This window comes from Schistocerca cancellata, chromosome 4 (genome assembly GCF_023864275.1).
Source record: "Schistocerca cancellata isolate TAMUIC-IGC-003103 chromosome 4, iqSchCanc2.1, whole genome shotgun sequence".
Lineage (NCBI taxonomy): Eukaryota > Metazoa > Arthropoda > Insecta > Orthoptera > Acrididae > Schistocerca > Schistocerca cancellata.
In genome coordinates, this window is record NC_064629.1 from 63,105,803 (window position 1) to 63,126,887 (window position 21,085).

The following is a 21,085-nucleotide window of genomic DNA, read 5'->3' on the forward strand; positions in this document are numbered from 1 at the left end:
GAATTCCACCAGCTACTAAAAACAACAGGACATAATTGTCAAACTACATAGATTAAGACATAGGTGCAATTTTGAATATGATAGCCCTGAGCATCAATGGTCCTATGCTGACTCTCATATTCATTACAACATTGTCTATTTAGTCCTGATGGGGGAGTTCATTGGGATGCCTTATGATTAGTGAACCTCAACTAGAGGGGGACTGGCTATTGGCTTTGAAGTGTCACAAGCAGTGGAGCAACAGTTCAAATATTTATATGAAGTTGCAGTGGTACTTCCGGTATCTCAGCAGCACAGACAGTCAATACCATCATAAACATGTAACACCAATGCAAGTAAGCAGTGTACCAGCTCTCCTACACCAGTAAAACCATATCCCACTATAGTTGTCCATTACCACAAGTACCATTATAATTTCAAGTCAATAAGAATGCAACAAAATCCCTCACAAATCTAGAAATGCATTGTCTTTTGTGACTTCAGCCATTGACAAATGAGCAGTATCTTTAATCAGTTACAACTAACTAACCCCGATCAAAGAAAAATTCACAATCTATAAATTAAGTCACTCACCCATTCACATTTCTAGTTGAAAAGAATTTCACATCTAAAAATACCTTTGAACATGATGCTTTCAATATCATCAGGTTTGAAATCAAGGATTCAATCAACATAGTTTCCAATGAAATTCTTTTAAAAGTAGTGGGTGACCAATACCATTAATTTCTGGGATTATTTTTCTGGGATTAGGTTGTGCAGCAGACAACATAAAAAGGCCAAAACTTTGTTGTGTATAACATTCTCATTGGAATCAAACCAAGATTCATGGTGGTACTGAATTTGTTTCATCTAGCCAGTAGGCATTTTCCCTCATTGTTTGAAAACCCCATCACCGATTCCTACCAAACTCCATAGCCAGAAGAATTTCTAGAGGGAAGAGTTGCTCAAAAATAGATTTGTCCAATGTATGCTCGTAGCTACCGCTCAATGAAGCCTCACAAACTCCAGAAATAAACACACCAGTCAGCCTTTATTGCTGTAATGGCCTACCTTTCAGGGCAGCCAGTGAACTGGTGTCTTTCAAAGGTATTTAGAACATCTTATATACAAATTTCATCCTGAAATTACCCAGATTATGTAGTAGAAACTGGCAGCACCACTCAGGAACGTATCATCAATCTAAGAACACTCCCGGAATTGGAATGACTCCTTACCCTCTCCCTTAAAACCCAAATCCTTTCATCTTTCCCTCTCCTTCCCTCTTTCCTGACAAGGCAACCGTTGGTTGCGAAAGCTAGAATTTTGTGTGTATGTTTGTGTTTGTTTGAGTGTCTATCAACGAGCCAGCGCTTTCGTTTGGTAAGTCACATCATCTTTGATTTTAGATAAAATGTCTTAATGGTTAGACAATTTTAACTCCCCCATGGAAGACAACTTTGTTGGGTATCTAAACTTTGGAGGAAGACTGGCTGCAATACCCTCACAGGGTAATGTAATCCAGACAATACACAATAGCATTTCAAGAAACAAAAGTGATGAATAAGACCAACAGCAAGACAAAAGGAAGGAAATGAATGTGGTAGAAAGTTATGAAGCAGGTATAAATTTATTTTCATTCCACATCTGTAGGTACAATTTATTTGTAAAGTGACTTCTGAAGCTTCATATCATACACTGTGTTTTTCAATATCTCCAGCTGCAAACCAATATGATGTCCATGTGGTTATATTTGCTAATATCACAGGATTTCATAGCCAAAATACTGTTTTTCAGTAATCACACATCAATTATACCAACAAAACAACAGATAAACAATAACTTTCCTTTAATGTACAACTACCTTAAGGCTACACTACAACAAGGAGCTGAACAAGTGTGTCTTAATGTGCTGATATGAACAGAGAAATGAAGTATTACTCTCAGAGTAAATTACTTACTCTCACATGATTTACCAATTAAAAGCCTTATGAAGTATTCTAATTTTTTTAATGAGAGCAATTTTTTAATATTCTCTGTCCTCTAGAGATCTTACATAATTTCCTGTGAATCTGCCTAAAGGTCTGCATAACATTATTTTCCATGAGAAATGTCAAAACAGTTAAATTCACTTTAGCATGAACACTCAGCCAGTGGCAGTCATAGGATCCAGTTTACAAAAATTAAATAGCTTCCTTGTAGACCAGCCCATTACTAAATTTACAAACAATGCTCCTTATAATATCCAGTGATCAACTAGTTAATTAAATAATTTAGATATAATAATCTGTGCCAATCATATCTGAAAAATCAAAAATCTGTCACCTGCCAGTTACTTATTTTCATTTTCCTTTGACAATCCACTGTGACCTTGTCAAGTGACTACAATAACATCAGAACACGTCTTGTATATGAAACAAACAAAATAACATAGTGCAGATGCGACAAAATCAGGATCAGAACTGCTATTTCCACAATACTGAACACAAACATCATAAATAAATATTATTATTTTATATGGCAAGACTGACATGATGCTCTTCACATATTAATTATAAGTCAGACGCTTTAACTGTAAGGTTTGGGCAACACATGGGGCGACCTCAAAAATATAACCTTGCCTTTCTTCTGGGAATGCATTTTTGAGGAATAATGGAGACTCAGTCAAGCATCCACAGGTATGAAAAAAATATTACAATACACTTGCAATATAGCTGCAGTGAAAACTGTCCCAGCTTCAATACTGATTAAAAATTATAAACTAGTACATCAAGTAATACAATTTTCAGTCACAGCACTATTTCACCATTTTAACTCACTAAAGCTACCAAAATAATCCGTATCACCATAAAATGCCATTTAACACAAACTATCTCAATTTTTAAACAGAGATAGCTGAAGAACTTAATATCCAAACCACCTTTTGAACATTTCTCAGTGCTACCTTTACTTAATTATCAGGGCCTTTGTGTGATGTTTATGATTTCTCCTTGTACAATGTCCATGAAATAAGGCTGCAGTTTAAAGTGCATTTACTCACTAAATCATCACACTGAAATACTTCCCTCTCTAAACTTTGTATTACCAATTAGAACATTTATCAAAACTGTGTGGTCCTTGCTGTGCAGATCTACTGCCTTTTTAAGAGAGGAAATTAAATCATCAGATGAGCTTGATATCAGAATTCCCTTCCCACCATAACCCTCTGCAACTTGTTCATAGTTGGTGTGCTGTTAGGAGAAGAACATAGATAAATATCAGTCTTCATACTGTTTAACAAAGACAGAAATACACCTTTTTAATAAACATATTTCTGTAAAATAAATAACATCAATCACAGAAGCAACGAATACTAATGAATGACAAAATGATCAGGTTATGAAATTTCAGCTGAACTTTGTTCAGTTTCATAGACAAATTTATGCACTGAAAGGTCTTCATAAATTACTTTTTGTATTAGATGCAACATAATGAATTAAATGTCTGAAATGAATAGAGCCCAAATATATTCCAAAAAATAACAGAAATTATTTATTTTACAAATGAGTTACAAAATATTACATATTCAAACAAAAATTAGGGACAGAGCACAAACTTGGATAGGAGAAGAAAACCAGCCATGACATTTCTGAGTAACTGTCCAGGCATTTGCCTTTATCAATTTATGGCAACTACACAAAACTTACACATGGATCTGTTGATGGGGACTGGAGCATAGTTCCTCTGGCATACAAGCCCAGTGTTTTGACCACTTCACAGCCATGCACACTACATACCAGTATTTGAAAAAACCACACATGCTACAGCAAAACCTTACAGAGTGTAGCAGGAAAACAAATTAATTTTCACTGAGTCCTTAAGAAACAGCATTTCACATACCTTCTACACAAGTTAAAAGTTAATCATTATCAGCGGGCAGCGTGCCTCACTGGTAGACTGCTAATGTCATTGCAAACTCACTCTCTCTCTCTCTCTCTCTCTTTTTTCTTTTTTTTTTTTACAATTGGTCAATACGATTGTAAAAAAAAGGGGGGTGTTGGGCATGAGGCCAGTATACTGATGCAAGCTTTTTGATTTGATGTCACATCAGTGGTTTGGATGTCAATGTCACTATTTATTTATTCATGTAGCTTCTCAGTTTCACAGAAGTTCAGCACTGTCAGACTGGGCTAACACTTGGATGGGTGACATTCAGTCTGCCGAGTGCTGTTGGCAAGCCCTTGTGAGGCAAACTGTGAAGCTACTTGATTGAGAAGTAGTGGTTCCAGTCTCGTAAACTGATATATGGCTGGGAGAGCATATCCACATCCAGTGACAATTGTGGGCTAAGGATGACACAGTGGCTGGTCGGTACCGTTGGGCCTTCATGGGGAGAAAGTGAACCTGCTGCCATTTTATCTATTCACTTCATAGGCAGGGGTTCTTACAGATTAGGCCAAATGCTTAAGAAATATGGGTTTAAGGTAGCATTTTCAACCAATAAAAATCTGAAAAAACTTCGGTCCATACACTGCAATCATCATATGACAAACTATTTCGCTCGGGGGTTTATAAAATCACCTGTAGGGATTGCCCAAACTATTATATAGGTCAAACAGGCAGAGCCATTGCTACTAGATATAAGGAGCACATTCCAACCAAAAGTGGTGACGGCACACGAGGTTCCTCCTTCGCCGAACACCTGATCCAAAATGCACATGCGCCTAATCCCCTAACCAGCACGGAGCTACTTCATCATGAGATTAAAGGTACTAGATTAGACATCCTAGAAGAAATGGAGATTTTTAAACATCTGCAATTTGAGGAGGATAACCTCCTTAATGATCAACTTCAGTTAAAAAACAAGAATTTTTTTGAATGTTTTATGCCATTATTTAGAATATCATGACCAGATAATGGTTGATTGGTAGGAGCTGAGCAGTATTTCAGTGGTGGTGTGACACAGATGGTCGGTGTTTGATGTACTTTATTTTAGACATCCTGTAAGGTAGTGGCTAGCATGCGTGCATTTGAGCACGTGACATTTTGGTATATGATTCCCATCAGGTGGTCTTTCCACATACGGTGCTTGCATAATGTGGCACACATGGTTTTTAAATAATTAAGATGCCCGCATCTATCCCATAAACAATAGTTATATTCATATAAGTGGTTACTAGCCCACGAGCAGTGAAATGGAGCCTCAGGTGACAAGATGAAGTTTAGCTGGTCCGTCTCGACCTTTTGGGATTTAATTCCCTTTACATTTATTTATAGTTGCAATCCAGAGACAACTTCATCCTTGTCCATTTATGGCATGCACATGGGCATATTAGTAGCTACCTTTTATTTCTTTTTAATTCTTCCCTGTGAAGAACATGCCGTTTTCCCATGTCAAGTGTCCATAAAATTTTCCTATGTGTCTTTTCAGGTCAAGCACATTTTATCATATCATATCTATTTAATAATAGCCTTTAATATAAGAGGCGTTAATTCTCTTTTGTAGCGTGTAGTGAAATTGACCTCTGTTGGCCGACAGAGTATAAGGGCGATGAAACGGCATTGCACGTCCATTCATGCAATTACCATATTTTTTACATGTAAAACATAATTTGACCTATGCTGGTCATTTGCTATTACATGGCAATGAAGTGTTGTCGTTCGTTCACTCACGCGTTATTTTTAGTAATAAGATAAAAAATTAATCTTGATAATAGTCTTCATTCAGTGTGTGTCAGCAATAAGAAGTATATCTACATCAACTCATAAAACCAACAACTCAACCATCTGTACACAGGTTAACCAAGATTACTGCATAATGGCACTTACATACTACAGTTTCGCTGTTTTATGTCCTATGTCATCTTTCATTAATAACAATGGATGCGTTATGCAGCATTCATTGTGAAAGGGCCAATATATTCCTTTAACAGTTATGGTCTCAGTTAGACATGCGCAATGTTCCCCGCCACGTTGATTTGCAGAGCATTATCTAGTCCTACTTAGTTTCAGGTGAGGTCCCGAGGTGCACCGCACGGCATCCATGGAGACGAGGTGTGCACGCCACAGCTTAAGTCAAATCTTGGTATTAACTTAGTACTTATGTACCGTGTTTTTAAAATGTGATTACGCCTATTCAGGCTGTTTTAGTTTTATTTCTAGAGCATGCCCTCTTAGACAAATTATAGATTCAGATATAGCTCCTGAAGAAGGCTGAATTATTTGGGCTGAAACCTAGGTAAAGGCTGGTTTCATTACCGCAATCGAGGCTGATAGTTTCTTATATATTAGATTATCATGATTGCTGACTGTGCTGCAATGTTGAAAGTACAAAAAATAGCCAACTATGTTGGCCCAAATGTTCAATGAGAAACATGTTACGTAAATGGCAAGATAAGCAAGCAGTAGTGTTGTAAACTTATAGTGTGAGTGCGCATAAAACAGCAAGTCATAGACGTACCCACTCAGCCAGCCTAGGCAGGTCACCTCACAACCTGGACACACAGTGCAGCAAGCGCTGTGCCATGTGCACAACATCCCAATATAAGCCCAGCATGCTGGGCCATCAGCCTCATTTATATTTATTTGCTTACTGTATGCTCACCTATCACACTGTATATCGATGTGTTTTATAGTTATGAGACTTTGTACTGTTCTATACTTTATTCAGTGTTATTCTGGATTTCTTGGCGTGGAAGCAGAACAAAATTTGGTTGGTGTTACTTCTCATATTGTGTCTGTCCACTGTTACAACATACTTGGTAATGAGGATGGGATTCTACTCCATGTATTTACTTTCTTTGGTTCGATATACAGCCAGCAAGTCAGTGGAAGAAGTTCTTCAACAATATAAAACTCTCACCAACCAACAGTGGGTTCTTTCTGTGATACTAAACAATTTGGCCCCAGATGCCACCACCACTAATGCAACCCACACTGTTTTGGGATGCACGTGAAAAATGACTTCAGCGATATTTTCAAGCCTCTAGAGTCGCTAACTACAATTTGTATAAGCCTTTATTTTTGGCATGGATTTCTTCTCCTCACATTTACCACCTTTTGTGCCATGGAGCTCCTCTTCAGGAACCTGCCAGCATCCCTTTTGATGAAATGTGTCCACTGCTTTCTAATTATCATTGCAAACATACCCATGTTACAGCTGCTTGTACTGAGTTCTACCATTGTCAAAACTGGCTGCAACAGTCATACAGAGCTTGGGCAGTGGAACTTCATTGGCTTAGCCATATTTACCAGTTTGTTACTGAGGCTCACTGGGATTCATATGCTGATAGGGAAGTTCATGCATGTGCTTTACGATGTGAAAATCTCTCTCTCACAGATGTTCTGAACATTGCTCAGTCTTTTTAAGTATCTAGGGCAGCAGAATCAGGTAGAGGTATGGTGTGAAGTAGGCACCTCCTCAGCTGCTGTTTGTTAGCTCACATGGAGATTACATCATGGCATGCAACCACAGCTTCCTGGATGCATTGGGCAGTGCCATTCTAGGTAGCAGCAGTCAGCATCACCAAAGCAGTTGCACATTCATCTTCCATCGCGCCCTTATTGTTTTGTTCAATATGAGAGGGCCATGTGCTCAAAGCGTTGGGCGACGTGCAACCATTGTAAAAAAAAAGAGAGAGAGAGAGAGAGAGAGAGAGAGAGAGAGAGAGAGAGAGAGAGAGAGAGAGAGTGAGAGAGGAAGAAGAGGAAGAAGAGGAGGACATATTGTGTCTGTGTGCAACTCTCGACTTCCTTCATCAAACATGAAGATGGATGTGAACAGTGTTTCCTACGTGATGGTAGCCCCAAACAAACTCTACATTGAAGTATGTGTGATGGACAAGATGTTAAAAATGCATGTGGACACAGGAGCAGCAGTGACTTTGTTAAATTCTCAAACCAGAGCGAATCTTGGATCAATTGCAGTGTCCCCTGTATCTCGTCGGTTGGCATGTTACAACAAACAACAAATACCCATATTGGAACAGGCTTCTACTTCCACAGTGCACGAAGCAGTTGTATGGCCTTTGACCTTTCTTGTAGAGGATGGCATCAACATGGAAAACTTATTTGGATCGGACGTCGTCAGAATTTTTGGGTTCTCTATTTCTGAGGAAGTGTATCTGGTATTGGATCAAGTTCCATAGCAACAACTGGACGTGCTTTGCTCAGAATATTGCTCCTCGTTCTTGGGAGTTCTGGGATGTGGTACAGAAGGCTCACAGTCCCAGGAGCTTTATGGGAGCAAGTCAAATTGTAACTAGATTGACCTATGTCTTTCGATGTTATCGTGCTTGTCTCCCTCTAGTGAATGGTCTAGTCCATTGGTAACTGTCAAAAATCTTAATGGCAACCTTCGGCTCTGTGGTGATTTTAAAGTATCTGTAAATTCACAGTCTACTATTGATACCTGTATCTTACCCCATACTCATGAACTCTTCGCACAGCCTGCTGGGGGCCAACATTTTTCCAAAACAGACTTCCAAAAGCTGACTTACAACTGCCTGTGGATGACGATTCTAAACATGTCCTCATAGCGAATAACCCCTTTGGGTTATATCAATACCAGCACCTGCCACGCAATGCGACTAGCACCTCCACCATTTTACAGTGATTTTTGGAGCAACTCATAGCCTCTGTGCCGGGGTGCTTTAGCCACCTGTATGATACTGTGGTCTCATCTTCCTCAACAGATGAACATTTGCGAACATTTATGTCTTGTTTATAGTGCTACAGGCTGCTGGTTTGAAATGTAACTTGGGCAAATCACTTTTTTTTTCAGCCATCTATGTCTATCTCAGTTTTGAAGTCTTGCATGCTGGTCAAGCCTTTACCTCAGCATATTGATGCCATTACAGCTTTACTGCATCAAAGAGTTGCAGGCCTTTCTCAGAAAGATGGCATACTACCATAAATTTCTTTCTGTTGGAGCCACATTAGCCCAGCCACTTTGTGCTCTCTTACATAAAGATGTTACTTTTTCACTGGTAACCCACCTTTGTGCGTGCTTTCACCCTATTAAGGTCAAAATCATGCTCAGCACCCTGCTTGGCTACCTTTGAACCAGGCCAACATCTTGCTTCGGCCACATACACCTCCCAGAATAGCCTCAGGGCTGTTCTTGCACACAAATATGAAGACGGTTTCAAACCCCGTATTGTGCATGCTTTCAAGACTCTGAATAAGGTGCAACAGCACTACTCACAGATAGAAAAAGACGCCTTTGCTATTGTGTATGCACTCCAAAAATTTCACACTTTCCTATATGGTTCAATGTGTTATTTGATTACTGATCATAAACTTCTGGCTTCTCTTTTCAATCCTTTGGTACCTTTACTGGTCGAAGTGAACCATTGCCTGCAATGCTGGGCACTTTTTTGTCCTGTTATAACTATGAGATTCATTTCTGGCCCACAGTACAACACACTAATGAGGGTGCTCTTTCACGATTGCCGATTGGCTCCAATCCAGCAATTGATCGTGATGAACTGTTGTGTTTCAGTTTAGACATTGAAGCTCAAAACACCGTCGATGACTTTCCTGTCACCAGTTCTCACATTTTGGTGGCTGTTGTGGCTGATTTTATCTTACATAAAGTTGTTCAGTTTGTCCACCATGGCTGCCTGGATGAACCACAAGGCTGGGTGTGAGATTCTTTACCTAATTATTATGCTCTCCACCACCACCTCTCCGTTCCTGATGGTGCACTACTGTCGGCTACTGAAGTGTCAGCACTCATGGTTGTGATCCCTTCTGCACTGCAACAGGGCACCATGCGCCTTCTCCACCTAGACCATAGGATTGTTTCTCATATGAAATTGCTGGCCCACTCCCACATGTTATGGCCGGGTATTGTCAATGAAATCGTGCACATTGCTACAGCCTACCAACAGCATGTCACCCATCAAGTGGCAACCTGGGCCTCTGTTTCCCTGTGGCCCACAACTCAGTGCCCCTGGGAGCATTTTTATGCTGATTTTGTGGGAGCATTTTTATGCTGATTTTGTGGGATCATTTTGGCTTGTAGTAGTTGATGTTTTCTCAAAATTTTCTTAAGTGGTTCATTGCCCATCCTCATCCATGGTGACTACTCTCCTGGCCATCTCAAAGATTTTTTTCCTCAGCAGGATTTCGGTATATGCTTGTGACAGACAATGGCCCACAGTTTGTGTCTCAAGATTTTGAAGATTTCTGCACAAAGAGTGGCATTCAGTATGTTACAGCCCCTCCCTTTCACCCAGTCAAATGGAGGGGTGGAGTAGCTGGTGATCTGTATGTACAAAACCCAGAAAAAATATATCATTCAACCTTCTACCAAGGAAACCCCTCAAGTTGATATAGGTTCACTCCAGTCGATGACCATAGCCCAGCAGAGCTGCTTCGTAGCCACCAGCTGCAGATGTTGCATCATCTGCTCTGGCCACTGTGCAGGCACCCACTGGTGCCTGCTGCGCAGTGATTCCATCTGGGCTGCGCCATCTGGGTGCACAGGTTTGACCGGTGCCCTATGTGAATACCAGCGACTGTCCACTGATGCTGATGCCACCAGTTCTGCGTCATGCGCACCTCTGATGCCTTTGAGTCATGACACTATGCCCAGCTCAGTCTGTGCACCAGAGAGCCCTCCACCCTGTGGCCGCCTTCACCGGCCCCATCGGCATGGGCCACAGTCCATGCCTCCTCTGGCCCTGGCCCGTCTTTGCCCTCTAGTGCCGCCACCACCAGGCAGAGTAGTCAGTGCTGGGCTGCCTCTGTCTCTGTAACACCTGTTTCTGCTGCCATCTTCTCTATTGCTTCCATCACAGAGTGCCTGCCTGGATGTGGCCATGGATACAGCACCAGCATCACCAGTGCGCCATTATGGCCTCTCAAAGGGGAAGGGGCACTGCGCCTGTCCATGCCTGCACCATTTCAAATGATATTCTGCTGTGACAGCACAACACCTGCTCCAGCAGGCATCACCTCTAATGATGAAGGCATGAACATCTCTACAGTGAACACTTTTCTCCAAGGGGGAAATGAGAAACATGTTACTTAAATTGGAAGAGCAGCTAGCAGTACTGCTGTAAATATATAGTGAGAGTGTGCATAATCAAACAGCATGCAATATGAGTGCCTCCTCAGCCAGTCTAAAGAGGTTGCCTCACAACCTGGACAGATGGTGCAGGACGTACTGTGCTGCGTGCACAACAGTCTGATATAAGGCTGGCACCCCAGGCCCTTGGCCTCACTTATATTTACTTGCTTTTCATATGCTCACCTTCATGACTGTATATCAATGTGTTCTATAGTTATGAGACTTTGTACTGCTCTATACTTCATTCAGAGTTATTGTGGTTCTATTCATGTGAAAGCTGAATAAAACTTGGTTGTTGTTACGTCTGATATTGTGTCTGTACAATGTTAACCAAGTAGCTGTCTCTACATTTATGTTACTTTTTTTTTTTAATTTCTTGAAATAGATAGGTACACTTAGTCCAGTTGAAATATGGCTTCAGCTGTCCAATGAAGAAAGAGTACCACTCCAGACTCAACAACTTCATTGAAAGAGAGCTCAAATTCAGAGCAGCTTGGTTGCGTATGATACCTAATGGAGCCAGGCACCATTACATCAGTTATTCATACAGTATAGTGCTGGATAATGCAATGTGAGAAAAGCGATTCACAGAATCTGAATATTATTATCCCCTTACACACATACACAAATCATTAATTTAACATACAGTTATCATTCGTGGTAATTCTCATTGTTCAAACTGAAACAACACTTATTAATCAGACAGTTTTCTGCCATTCGACACATCACTGGCTCCATTAATTTTACACAAAGGGTATTCTGAGTGAAGAGGGTGAGATGATTGATGGATATATCTCACACACACACATACAGAGAGTGTGTGTGTGTGTGTGTGTGTGTGTGTGTGTGTGTGTGTGTGTGTGTGTGTGTACACACATTCATGAAATCATAATTTTCATAAACTACATTTTGTAAAAAGTAACCCACACTCAGATCACAGATAAAAACTTACCACTAGTTTACAGGCAACATTACTGCCAAAGAGAGGCACTTGTTCTCTGGCAATCTGTGTCCAACCAGCATCATTGCCCACAAGAGCTACCACAGGAAGCTTATGACGCACCATTGTATCTATCTCTGCAATGCTGTACCCACAAGAACCATCTCCATATATCAGCCACACTTGTGCATCAGGTTTTGCCAGCTTTGCACCTAATGCAAAACCTCCACCAACTCCCAAAGTACCAAATGCGCCAGGATCCAACCAACACAGTGGTCCCCTAGGTCTGTAAAAGAGCCGTTGTAAGATATTTTGGACAATTTGTCACATTAAACTTAACAGAAAGATTTCATTTTCATGAGAACAACTACTGTTTATACCAACAATTACAACTGTACATGTGCAGACTAGTGAACATGTGAAAATCAAAGTCCCATTAACAGTTATAAACGAGGATGGGAGCATCAACAGGTGTAACTATTTATTTATGTTGAGTATAAAACACATACATGCTTGAAGGTTTTTGTGTCTTTTCATATAGAGCCTTCTGACCAGGAAATTCGACATTAAGCAGTACTTAGCATGATGCATCCTTGAGTCCCTTGTTGAACATTATTTCCCATCCCATCACTCTTTTTGTGAAGCAATGCAGATTCCTTGCAAGCATGTACATTTGCATTTTACCAAACCATTCTTCACATGAGGAATTTCCATTGAATTATTTTCTTGCCCTCTCACTCATCCACTTTTTCATTCCATACCTTATCTGTCCATATAACTTATTATATCCTATAGTAGCACATTTCAATTTCAGTTTATTTTACTATTTTCCTATAACTGGCTTCCTATAAATAGCATCTTTAAACATACCATCAATCTCCCTCCTGACCACCACATCAATGGAGGGAAGGTAGCCAGCCCCATCGTGAAATGAATATTGGGGGGATTGAGTTCAGGTGTTCTAAAAAGCCATTCAAATTCTCACTGCCAAGAGGCCAAACAACAAAAGCATCTTCTATATATTTGAAAAACATAGTTTTCATAGCCACTGACTCCAAAGCATGTTCCTCGATGTCTTCCATAAACAAATTTGCAATAATAGGTGACGAGGGGCATCCCATCCCAACTCCATTTATCTGCTCATAGTACTGGTCATTGCATAAAAAGTAAGTGAAGTTGATACATGTCAAAATGGGTTTGTTAATTTAATACCAAACCTAATGCATCCTCTCTAATTGATGTAAGAAATCCGCTGAGTTCTTCTGTGATGCTCAGACTGACCAACTAGTGGACTCAACAGAATTTTATCCAGTTCCTGTACTTTTGATTCTACATTTAAAAATTGTTGTTGCACACTCAGGAGAAATAACAGAATTTTTATTCTGTTTGCTCAAATCTTTACCAGAACTCTCCCGTTATTTGTTACCACACTGTGCAGTGGGGCTTGTTTCACAATTTCATGTGGTAAGTTTACTTGGGCCTGTACCATAGTTACATCTGCTTGTTCTTCTGACAATGTGTCTTAACCTCGCACACTGAGCAAGGTACCATACTGGACTCGCATTCGGGAGGACAACAGTTTAAACCTGCATCCAGCCATCCGGATTTAGGTTTTCCATGATTTCCCTAAATCACTTCAGGCAAATACCAGGATGGTTCCTTTGAAAGGGTATGGCCAATTTCCTTTCCCATCCTTCCCTAATCCAAGCTTGTACTCCACCTCTAATGACCTCATTGTCAACAGGATGTTAAACATTAATCTCCACCTCCCCCTCCTCCTAACCCAGTGCACTGATTCAAACAGTTGCATGCTGTGTGATTTGCTACATTCCTTTGTAAAATTACTGAACAGACCCTGCACATCATTATGAATGTCCATAACTTTTGGATCCAACATTTTGTTCAAACCTGTCTTCAAATCTTGCTTAGCATTATCTAGTTTTTTTTTTTTTTTTTTTTTTTTATCAAGTTTTAGTTACCAACATTTAACTTTTGACTATCTGCTTTCAAATATGCACTCAGTTTTTTTTTAATTGCATTGACCAATCTTCCCTTCCTACATTATCAACACAACTATTGTCTACTCCTGCCTCTGCAATTCAATGTCTACATTCAAATTTGAACTTACACTTTCAGTTGCCTCTACAATCTGAATTCTGTTAATTAGTCCCAATTCATTAATGACATCCATAACAACACTATCCCAATCAATACTGTACTTCTCATTAATTATGGCATATTTCTCATTCTGGTTAGCTGTGTTATTCAAATACACATACAGCATACACAATTTATCTTTTCTCTTGTCCAACGTTTGTTGAAAAATCAAAGCACCACTGAAAATGTCAAATTCACACATCATACATTGCTGTTGGTGATTGCATGATGTCTGAAGATTGTTGCATGATGCGACATCATTATTACCTGTCTCCATACATAAGGCAATGAGTCGATGGTGCTTATATGAAACGATACTGCACTCTCTCTCTCTTATATTCAATGATTCAGTGATATACAGGGTGAACAGAAAAACAGGAACATTTCCATAACCCAGTAAAACTAGAAGTGATGAAGAAAAGACATTGCATTCATAGTAATTGAAACCTTACAACTTTTCCATTTACGAAACACTGATGGCACTTATCATTTTTTTAAAATTACGTACTTTAGATGGTGTCCTCCTGTACGAATACAAAGGTTTTTGGTCGAGTTGTGTAGACTTTGCTCTTGAAGTAGCCCCACAAGAAAAAAATCACAAGCAGATAAACCTGGGATCTAGGGGGCCAGGGAATGTAACCGAATCATGAGATCACACAGTTCCCAAACAATTCTTGCACATATGCCATTGATTGCTGTGCAGTGTGTGATGTCGCTCCACCCTGTTGACACAATTTTCTTGAAAAATTGAGATAGTTGTTCAATGAGGTGTAACAAAAGTTTGTAACATCTCCACATAACAATTGGCATAGACAGTTATTGTGTTTCCCTGTTCATTTGCAAAAAATACGGTCCAATAATCCCATGTGATGAAACACCACACCATACTGTCACTTTACTAACATGTAAAGGGTGCTCATGAAGGTCATTAGGATTTGTGTTTGTTCAGTAACAGTAGTCATGTTGATTCTCATAAATTGTGAGATGAAAATGTGCCTCATCTGACATCCATAACTTGTTTAGAAATTCATCATCATTGTTTATTTTTGTTATCATCTCTTGACAGAATCCTAATCATAACTGGTAATTGCTGTCCTTCAATTGTTCACCACCTGTAGTTTGTATGGATGAAATTTTAAATCACGATGGAGAATTCTGTGAACACTCTCCTGGGACATTCCAGCCACTGCTGCTTGCTTACAAATTGAACACCGTGGGCTCCGTTAGACAGACTCGCGTACAACATCAATGTTCGCTGGAGAACACACACTTCTTGGTCGTCCTGTTGGTTTCTTCTTGAGGGCAGATCCAGTCTCTTCAAAGTTATTAATCCAAGATTTTATCACATGTTTTGATGGAATGGCATCATGATATCCAAAATTATAAAAACATCAAAACTCCCTCTGTGCTGCTACCAAACTAACATTGTTTTTGTAAAACATTTTTATGGCTAACACACACTGTTGTCCATTCCAATGATCCATGATTACTAAAATGATGGACTGTTTGCTCACTAACTATCATGAACCCGCAGTGCTGTCACCTGCCCATGGCTGCAACTACTCACTTCGAACATTCCTGTTATTCTGGTAATTTTAGGAAGCATACAATGAGAGGTCTGACTGGATCACTAACCTGTTTTACGACACCCAGTTTTATCAACAGCCTGTTTGCCACAGTACAACATTAATCACTTCAAACTGAAATTTTAAGATGATCGGAACACAGCATGAACAATTAGCCCAAATATATTAGCAACTGCATCTGATCAACACTGACAGCAGCCACTGCCACACTCCTACACAATGCAATGCCAAGTATGCACACAAACCAACAATAACTATATCAGAATGATTGTCAGCATGCAAAGATTATTGTAAAATGCTGGACATGGCAAAAGCAATGGTGGCTGCATTAAAATAACATATACTCTGCAGTAACACGAAGCAGTGAACTTGGAAAAATCACAAAATATTGCAAATATTCTGACATGAGAGGATATAGGATGCTCACACTTTCAGGTTTCAAACTGATTATCACTGAGAAGACGTGGTATCTGCCTCCTGTACCTGTCAATAAGGATTTCTTTACGGCCATTGTTCTGATGCCTTGTTACATAGTTGTAAGTGGTACTGCATATCCTGTACACACAATGGACAGTACCCACTCGTACACCACCAAACTGAGCAACTTCATTCATGACGTGGCCATAGGCACGTCCATAGATAATAACCCCTTTCTAGTATCCTGGCACATCTCCACATTGATCTGTTTTACTGTGGTGATTACATACTGCAACCAACTCAATCTTACACACCACTTCACCACCATGACTTAAGTCATTTGCATGTTCTGTGGATCATAATTTATACTTCCCAGTATGATGTCGAATGAATCAATTTCACACTTTATCACACAAAAAATTAGACCACTGTGTTCTTTTACATAAGTAACTAATATTTTGTCCAGTGAGTTTATGTTAACCAAAAAACAATACTTCAAGAGACAGTGATTTGCAAAACTGGGAAATCACTTGTCACTTTTTCTACATGCCCTTTACATAACTGCATGTCAGATCAATGCATTGTCAGCAATCTTTATTGAAGAGTGCAACAATGTGTTTTATGTTTCAGAAGTTATTTATCTGTCTTCCTATGTTTTGAGGTACTATTAGCGTGATATGCCATAACTAACAGACAGAGAGCATCTGGTTTTGTAAATGTCTAATTGTTTTCAGAGTTTTACCAAATTGTTCCGGTCCCAATTCAATTAAAACAATCTGTTTCTGCCTATGAAGTACTTTAAGCACATCCCACAGAACTTAATGTTTCTTATCTTATTCCCTGGTGTAGTCAGGTTTGACAAACTTCTTTACCTTGTTGTTGGCTAACCCTCTATTCACAAATATGCAAGAAATGTCATTTACTGCAAATAAAATTTTTTGAACCTCTCCTAGGTTAGACCTGTTGTGGAGTCTTATAAATGCAGATTTAGTTAACTTGTATACTAGTGTTTCCTTAGGCAACATAGACTTTCTGAAATCAATTATATTCCAAACCCTATGCAAGACGTGTTTAAATTACAGTACCAACAGAAAGTATGTGGTTATGGAAAATACTCATACTCTCCCTGCTACCCCCAACTCAGATATAACGACAGATGATGTCCTATTTAAAAATTTTTTAAATGTGATTGGTTGAAATGCAACAAAGAACTTAATTCTGGCTCTTATACCAGGTGGTTTTAACTAAAGTGCAGCTACTCACAGAGCTCTAGTGTGGTCTGTAGTTACCCTACGTCTGCAAAGCTTGGTAGATATTCTAATGCACTGTGAATGCAAGAAGGATCTATAGAAATGTTTCCATATGCAATGGATTTTGAAAGGAATGTGGGCAGAAAAGATCAAACAAGTGAGAAAGACATAATGTTGATGTTATTAATCACTGCTTACATAGTTTGTTTCATATGAGCACCAGAGACATTGATGAAATGCTGTACAGTGGAAGATTTGCACCTGGCAGCCAAATTTGGAACTACTTTTTTCCAGTGTAAGTCAGTTCCACATTAAAGTATTAGCATATCTACCAAGTTTTGCTGTTATACAATAATTACAGCCCATGTGGGACCTAATCACCTGGTACAGTTGGCACGAACACTCCTTCAACTGCAAAAAAAAAAGTGGGAAAGGAAACTTAGAGAACCTTGAAACAGGCACAGCTGAAAGCAGGGTAAGTCACACCTACCATGTTGTGTGTGTGTGTGTGTGTGTGTGTGTGTACAAAAAGAAGGCACGTGAAAAGAGAAACAGTGGTTGAAGTGGGGCAGAAGGGAAGTTATTGAGAAGGGCCACAATACAAGCTACAATCACCTATGGAAAAGATCTATGAAACAGAGAATATACTCTGAGGTGACAAAAACAGATGGGGTACCTTCTAATACTGATGGTTACCTCCTAATATCATGTGGACCTCCTTTTGTCTGATGCACTGCAGCAACTCAACATGGCATGGTCTCAACAAGTCATTGGAAGTCTCCTGGAGAAGTATTGAGCCATATGGCTTAACAGTTGTGGAAGTGACACAGGCGCAGGATTTGTGCACAAACTGATCTCTCAATTATGTCCCATAAACATTTAACGGGATTCATGCTGGGCGACCTGGGTGGCCAATCATTTGCTCAAATTGTCCAGAATGCTATTCTACATCTACATCTACATCTATACTCCGCGAGCCACCTTACGGTGTGTGGCGGAGGGTACTTATTGTACCACTATCTGATCCCCCCTTCCCTGTTCCATTCACGAATTGTGCGTGGGAAGAACGACTGCTTGTAAGTCTCCGTATTTGCTCTAATTTCTCGGATCTTTTCATTGTGATCATTACGCGAGATATATGTGGGCAGTAGTAATATGTTGCCCATCTCTTCCCGGAATGTGCTCTCTCGTAATTTCGATAATAAACCTCTCCGTATTGCGTAACGCCTTTCTTGAAGTGTCCGCCACTGGAGCTTGTTCAGCATCTCCGTAACGCTCTCGCGCTGACTAAATGTCCCCATGACGAATCGCGCTGCTTTTCGCTGGATCATGTCTATCTCTTCTATTAATCCAACCTGGTAAGGGTCCCATACTGATGAGCAATACTCAAGAATCGGACGAACAAGCGTTTTGTAAGCTACTTCTTTCGTCGATGAGTCACATTTTCTTAGAATTCTTCCTATGAATCTCAACCTGGCGCCTGCTTTTCCCACTATTTGTTTTATGTGATCATTCCACTTCAGATCGCTCCGGATAGTAACTCCTAAGTATTTTACGGTCGTTACCGCTTCCAATGATTTACCACCTATGGCATAATCGTACTGGAATGGATTTCTGCCCCTATGAATGCGCATTATATTACATTTATCTACGTTTAGGGAAAGCTGCCAGCTGTCGCACCATGCATTAATCCTCTGCAGGTCTTCCTGGAGTACGTACGAGTCTTCTGATGTTGCTACTTTCTTGTAGACAACCGTGTCATCTGCAAATAGCCTCACAGAGCTACCGATGTTGTCAACTAAGTCATTTATGTATATTGTAAACAATAAAGGTCCTATCACGCTTCCTTGCGGTACTCCCGAAATTACCTCTACATCTGCAGATTTTGAACCGTTAAGAATGACATGTTGTGTTCTTTCTTCTAGGAAATCCTGAATCCAATCACAAACCTGGTCCGATATTCCGTAAGCTCGTATTTTTTTCATTAAACGTAAGTGCGGAACTGTATCAAATGCCTTCCTGAAGTCCAGGAATACAGCATCAATCTGCTCGCCAGTGTCTACGGCACTGTGAATTTCTTGGGCAAATAGGGCGAGCTGAGTTTCACATGATCTCTGTTTGCGGAATCCATGTTGGTTATGATGAAGGAGATTTGTATTATCTAAGAACGTCATAATACGAGAACACAAAACATGTTCCATTATTCTACAACAGATTGACGTAAGCGAAATAGGCCTATAATTATTCGCATCTGATTTATGACCCTTCTTGAAAATGGGAACGACCTGCGCTTTCTTCCAGTCGCTAGGTACTTTACGTTCTTCCAGCGATCTACGATAAATTGCTGATAGAAAGGGGGCAAGTTCTTTAGCATAATCACTGTAGAATCTTAAGGGTATCTCGTCTGGTCCGGATGCTTTTCCGCTACTAAGTGATAGCAGTTGTTTTTCAATTCCGATATCGTTTATTTCAATATTTTCCATTTTGGTGTCCGTGCGACGGCTGAAGTCAGGGACCGTGTTACGATTTTCCGCAGTGAAACAGTTTCGGAACACTGAATTCAGTATTTCTGCCTTTCTTCGGTCGTCCTCTGTTTCGGTGCCATCGTGGTTAACGAGTGACTGAATAGGGGATTTAGATCCGCTTACCGATTTTACATATGACCAAAACTTTTTAGGGTTCTTGTTTAGATTGTTTGCCAATGTTTTATGTTCGAATTCGTTGAATGCTTCTCTCATTGCTCTCTTTACGCTCTTTTTCGCTTCGTTCAGCTTTTCCTTATCAGCTATGATTCGACTACTCTTAAACCTATGATGAAGCTTTCTTTGTTTCCGTAGTACCTTTCGTACATGATTGTTATACCACGGTGGATCTTTCCCCTCGCTTTGGACCTTAGTCGGTACGAACTTATCTAAGGCGTACTGGACGATGTTTCTGAATTTTTTCCATTTTTGTTCCACATCCTCTTCCTCAGAAATGAACGTTTGATGGTGGTCACTCAGATATTCTGCGATTTGTGCCCTATCACTCTTGTTAAGCAAATATATTTTCCTTCCTTTCTTGGCATTTCTTATTACACTTGTAGTCATTGATGCAACCACTGACTTATGATCACTGATACCCTCTTCTACATTCACGGAGTCGAAAAGTTCCGGTCTATTTGTTGCTATGAGGTCTAAAACGTTAGCTTCACGAGTTGGTTCTCTAACTATCTGCTCGAAGTAATTCTCGGACAAGGCAGTCAGGATAATGTCACAAGAGTCTCTGTCCCTGGCTCCAGTTCTGATTGTGTGACTATCCCATTCTATACCTGGTAGATTGAAGTCTCCCCCTATTACAATAGTATGATCACGAAACTTCTTCACGACGTTCTGCAGGTTCTCTCTGAGGCGCTCAACTACTACGGTTGCTGATGCAGGTGGTCTATAGAAGCATCCGACTATCATATCTGACCCACCTTTGATACTTAGCTTAACCCAGATTATTTCACATTCGCATTCGCTAATAACTTCACTGGATATTATTGAATTCTTTACTGCTATAAATACTCCTCCACCATTGGCGTTTATCCTATCCTTGTGGTATATATTCCATTCTGTGTCTAGGATTTCGTTACTGTTCACTTCCGGTTTTAACCAACTTTCCGTTCCTAATACTATATGCGCACTATTTCCTTCAATAAGAGATACTAATTCAGGAACCT

At 39.9% G+C, this 21,085-nt stretch overlaps 1 protein-coding gene across 1 annotated transcript in view; it reads right to left on the bottom strand.

Annotated features, from left to right (window-relative positions):
* Positions 1–1,605: 1,605 nt before the first annotated feature.
* The window catches only part of LOC126183344 (2-hydroxyacyl-CoA lyase 2-like), a 91,129-nt gene continuing 71,649 nt past the window's right edge, over positions 1,606–21,085 (bottom strand). The window contains exons 10-11 of the mRNA XM_049925225.1: positions 11,985–12,258; positions 1,606–3,206 (exon numbers count right to left, since the gene is read on the bottom strand). Coding sequence (XP_049781182.1) covers positions 3,024–3,206; positions 11,985–12,258 — 457 coding nt within the window. The 3' untranslated portion in view covers positions 1,606–3,023. The remainder of the gene's footprint in view (positions 3,207–11,984; positions 12,259–21,085) is intronic.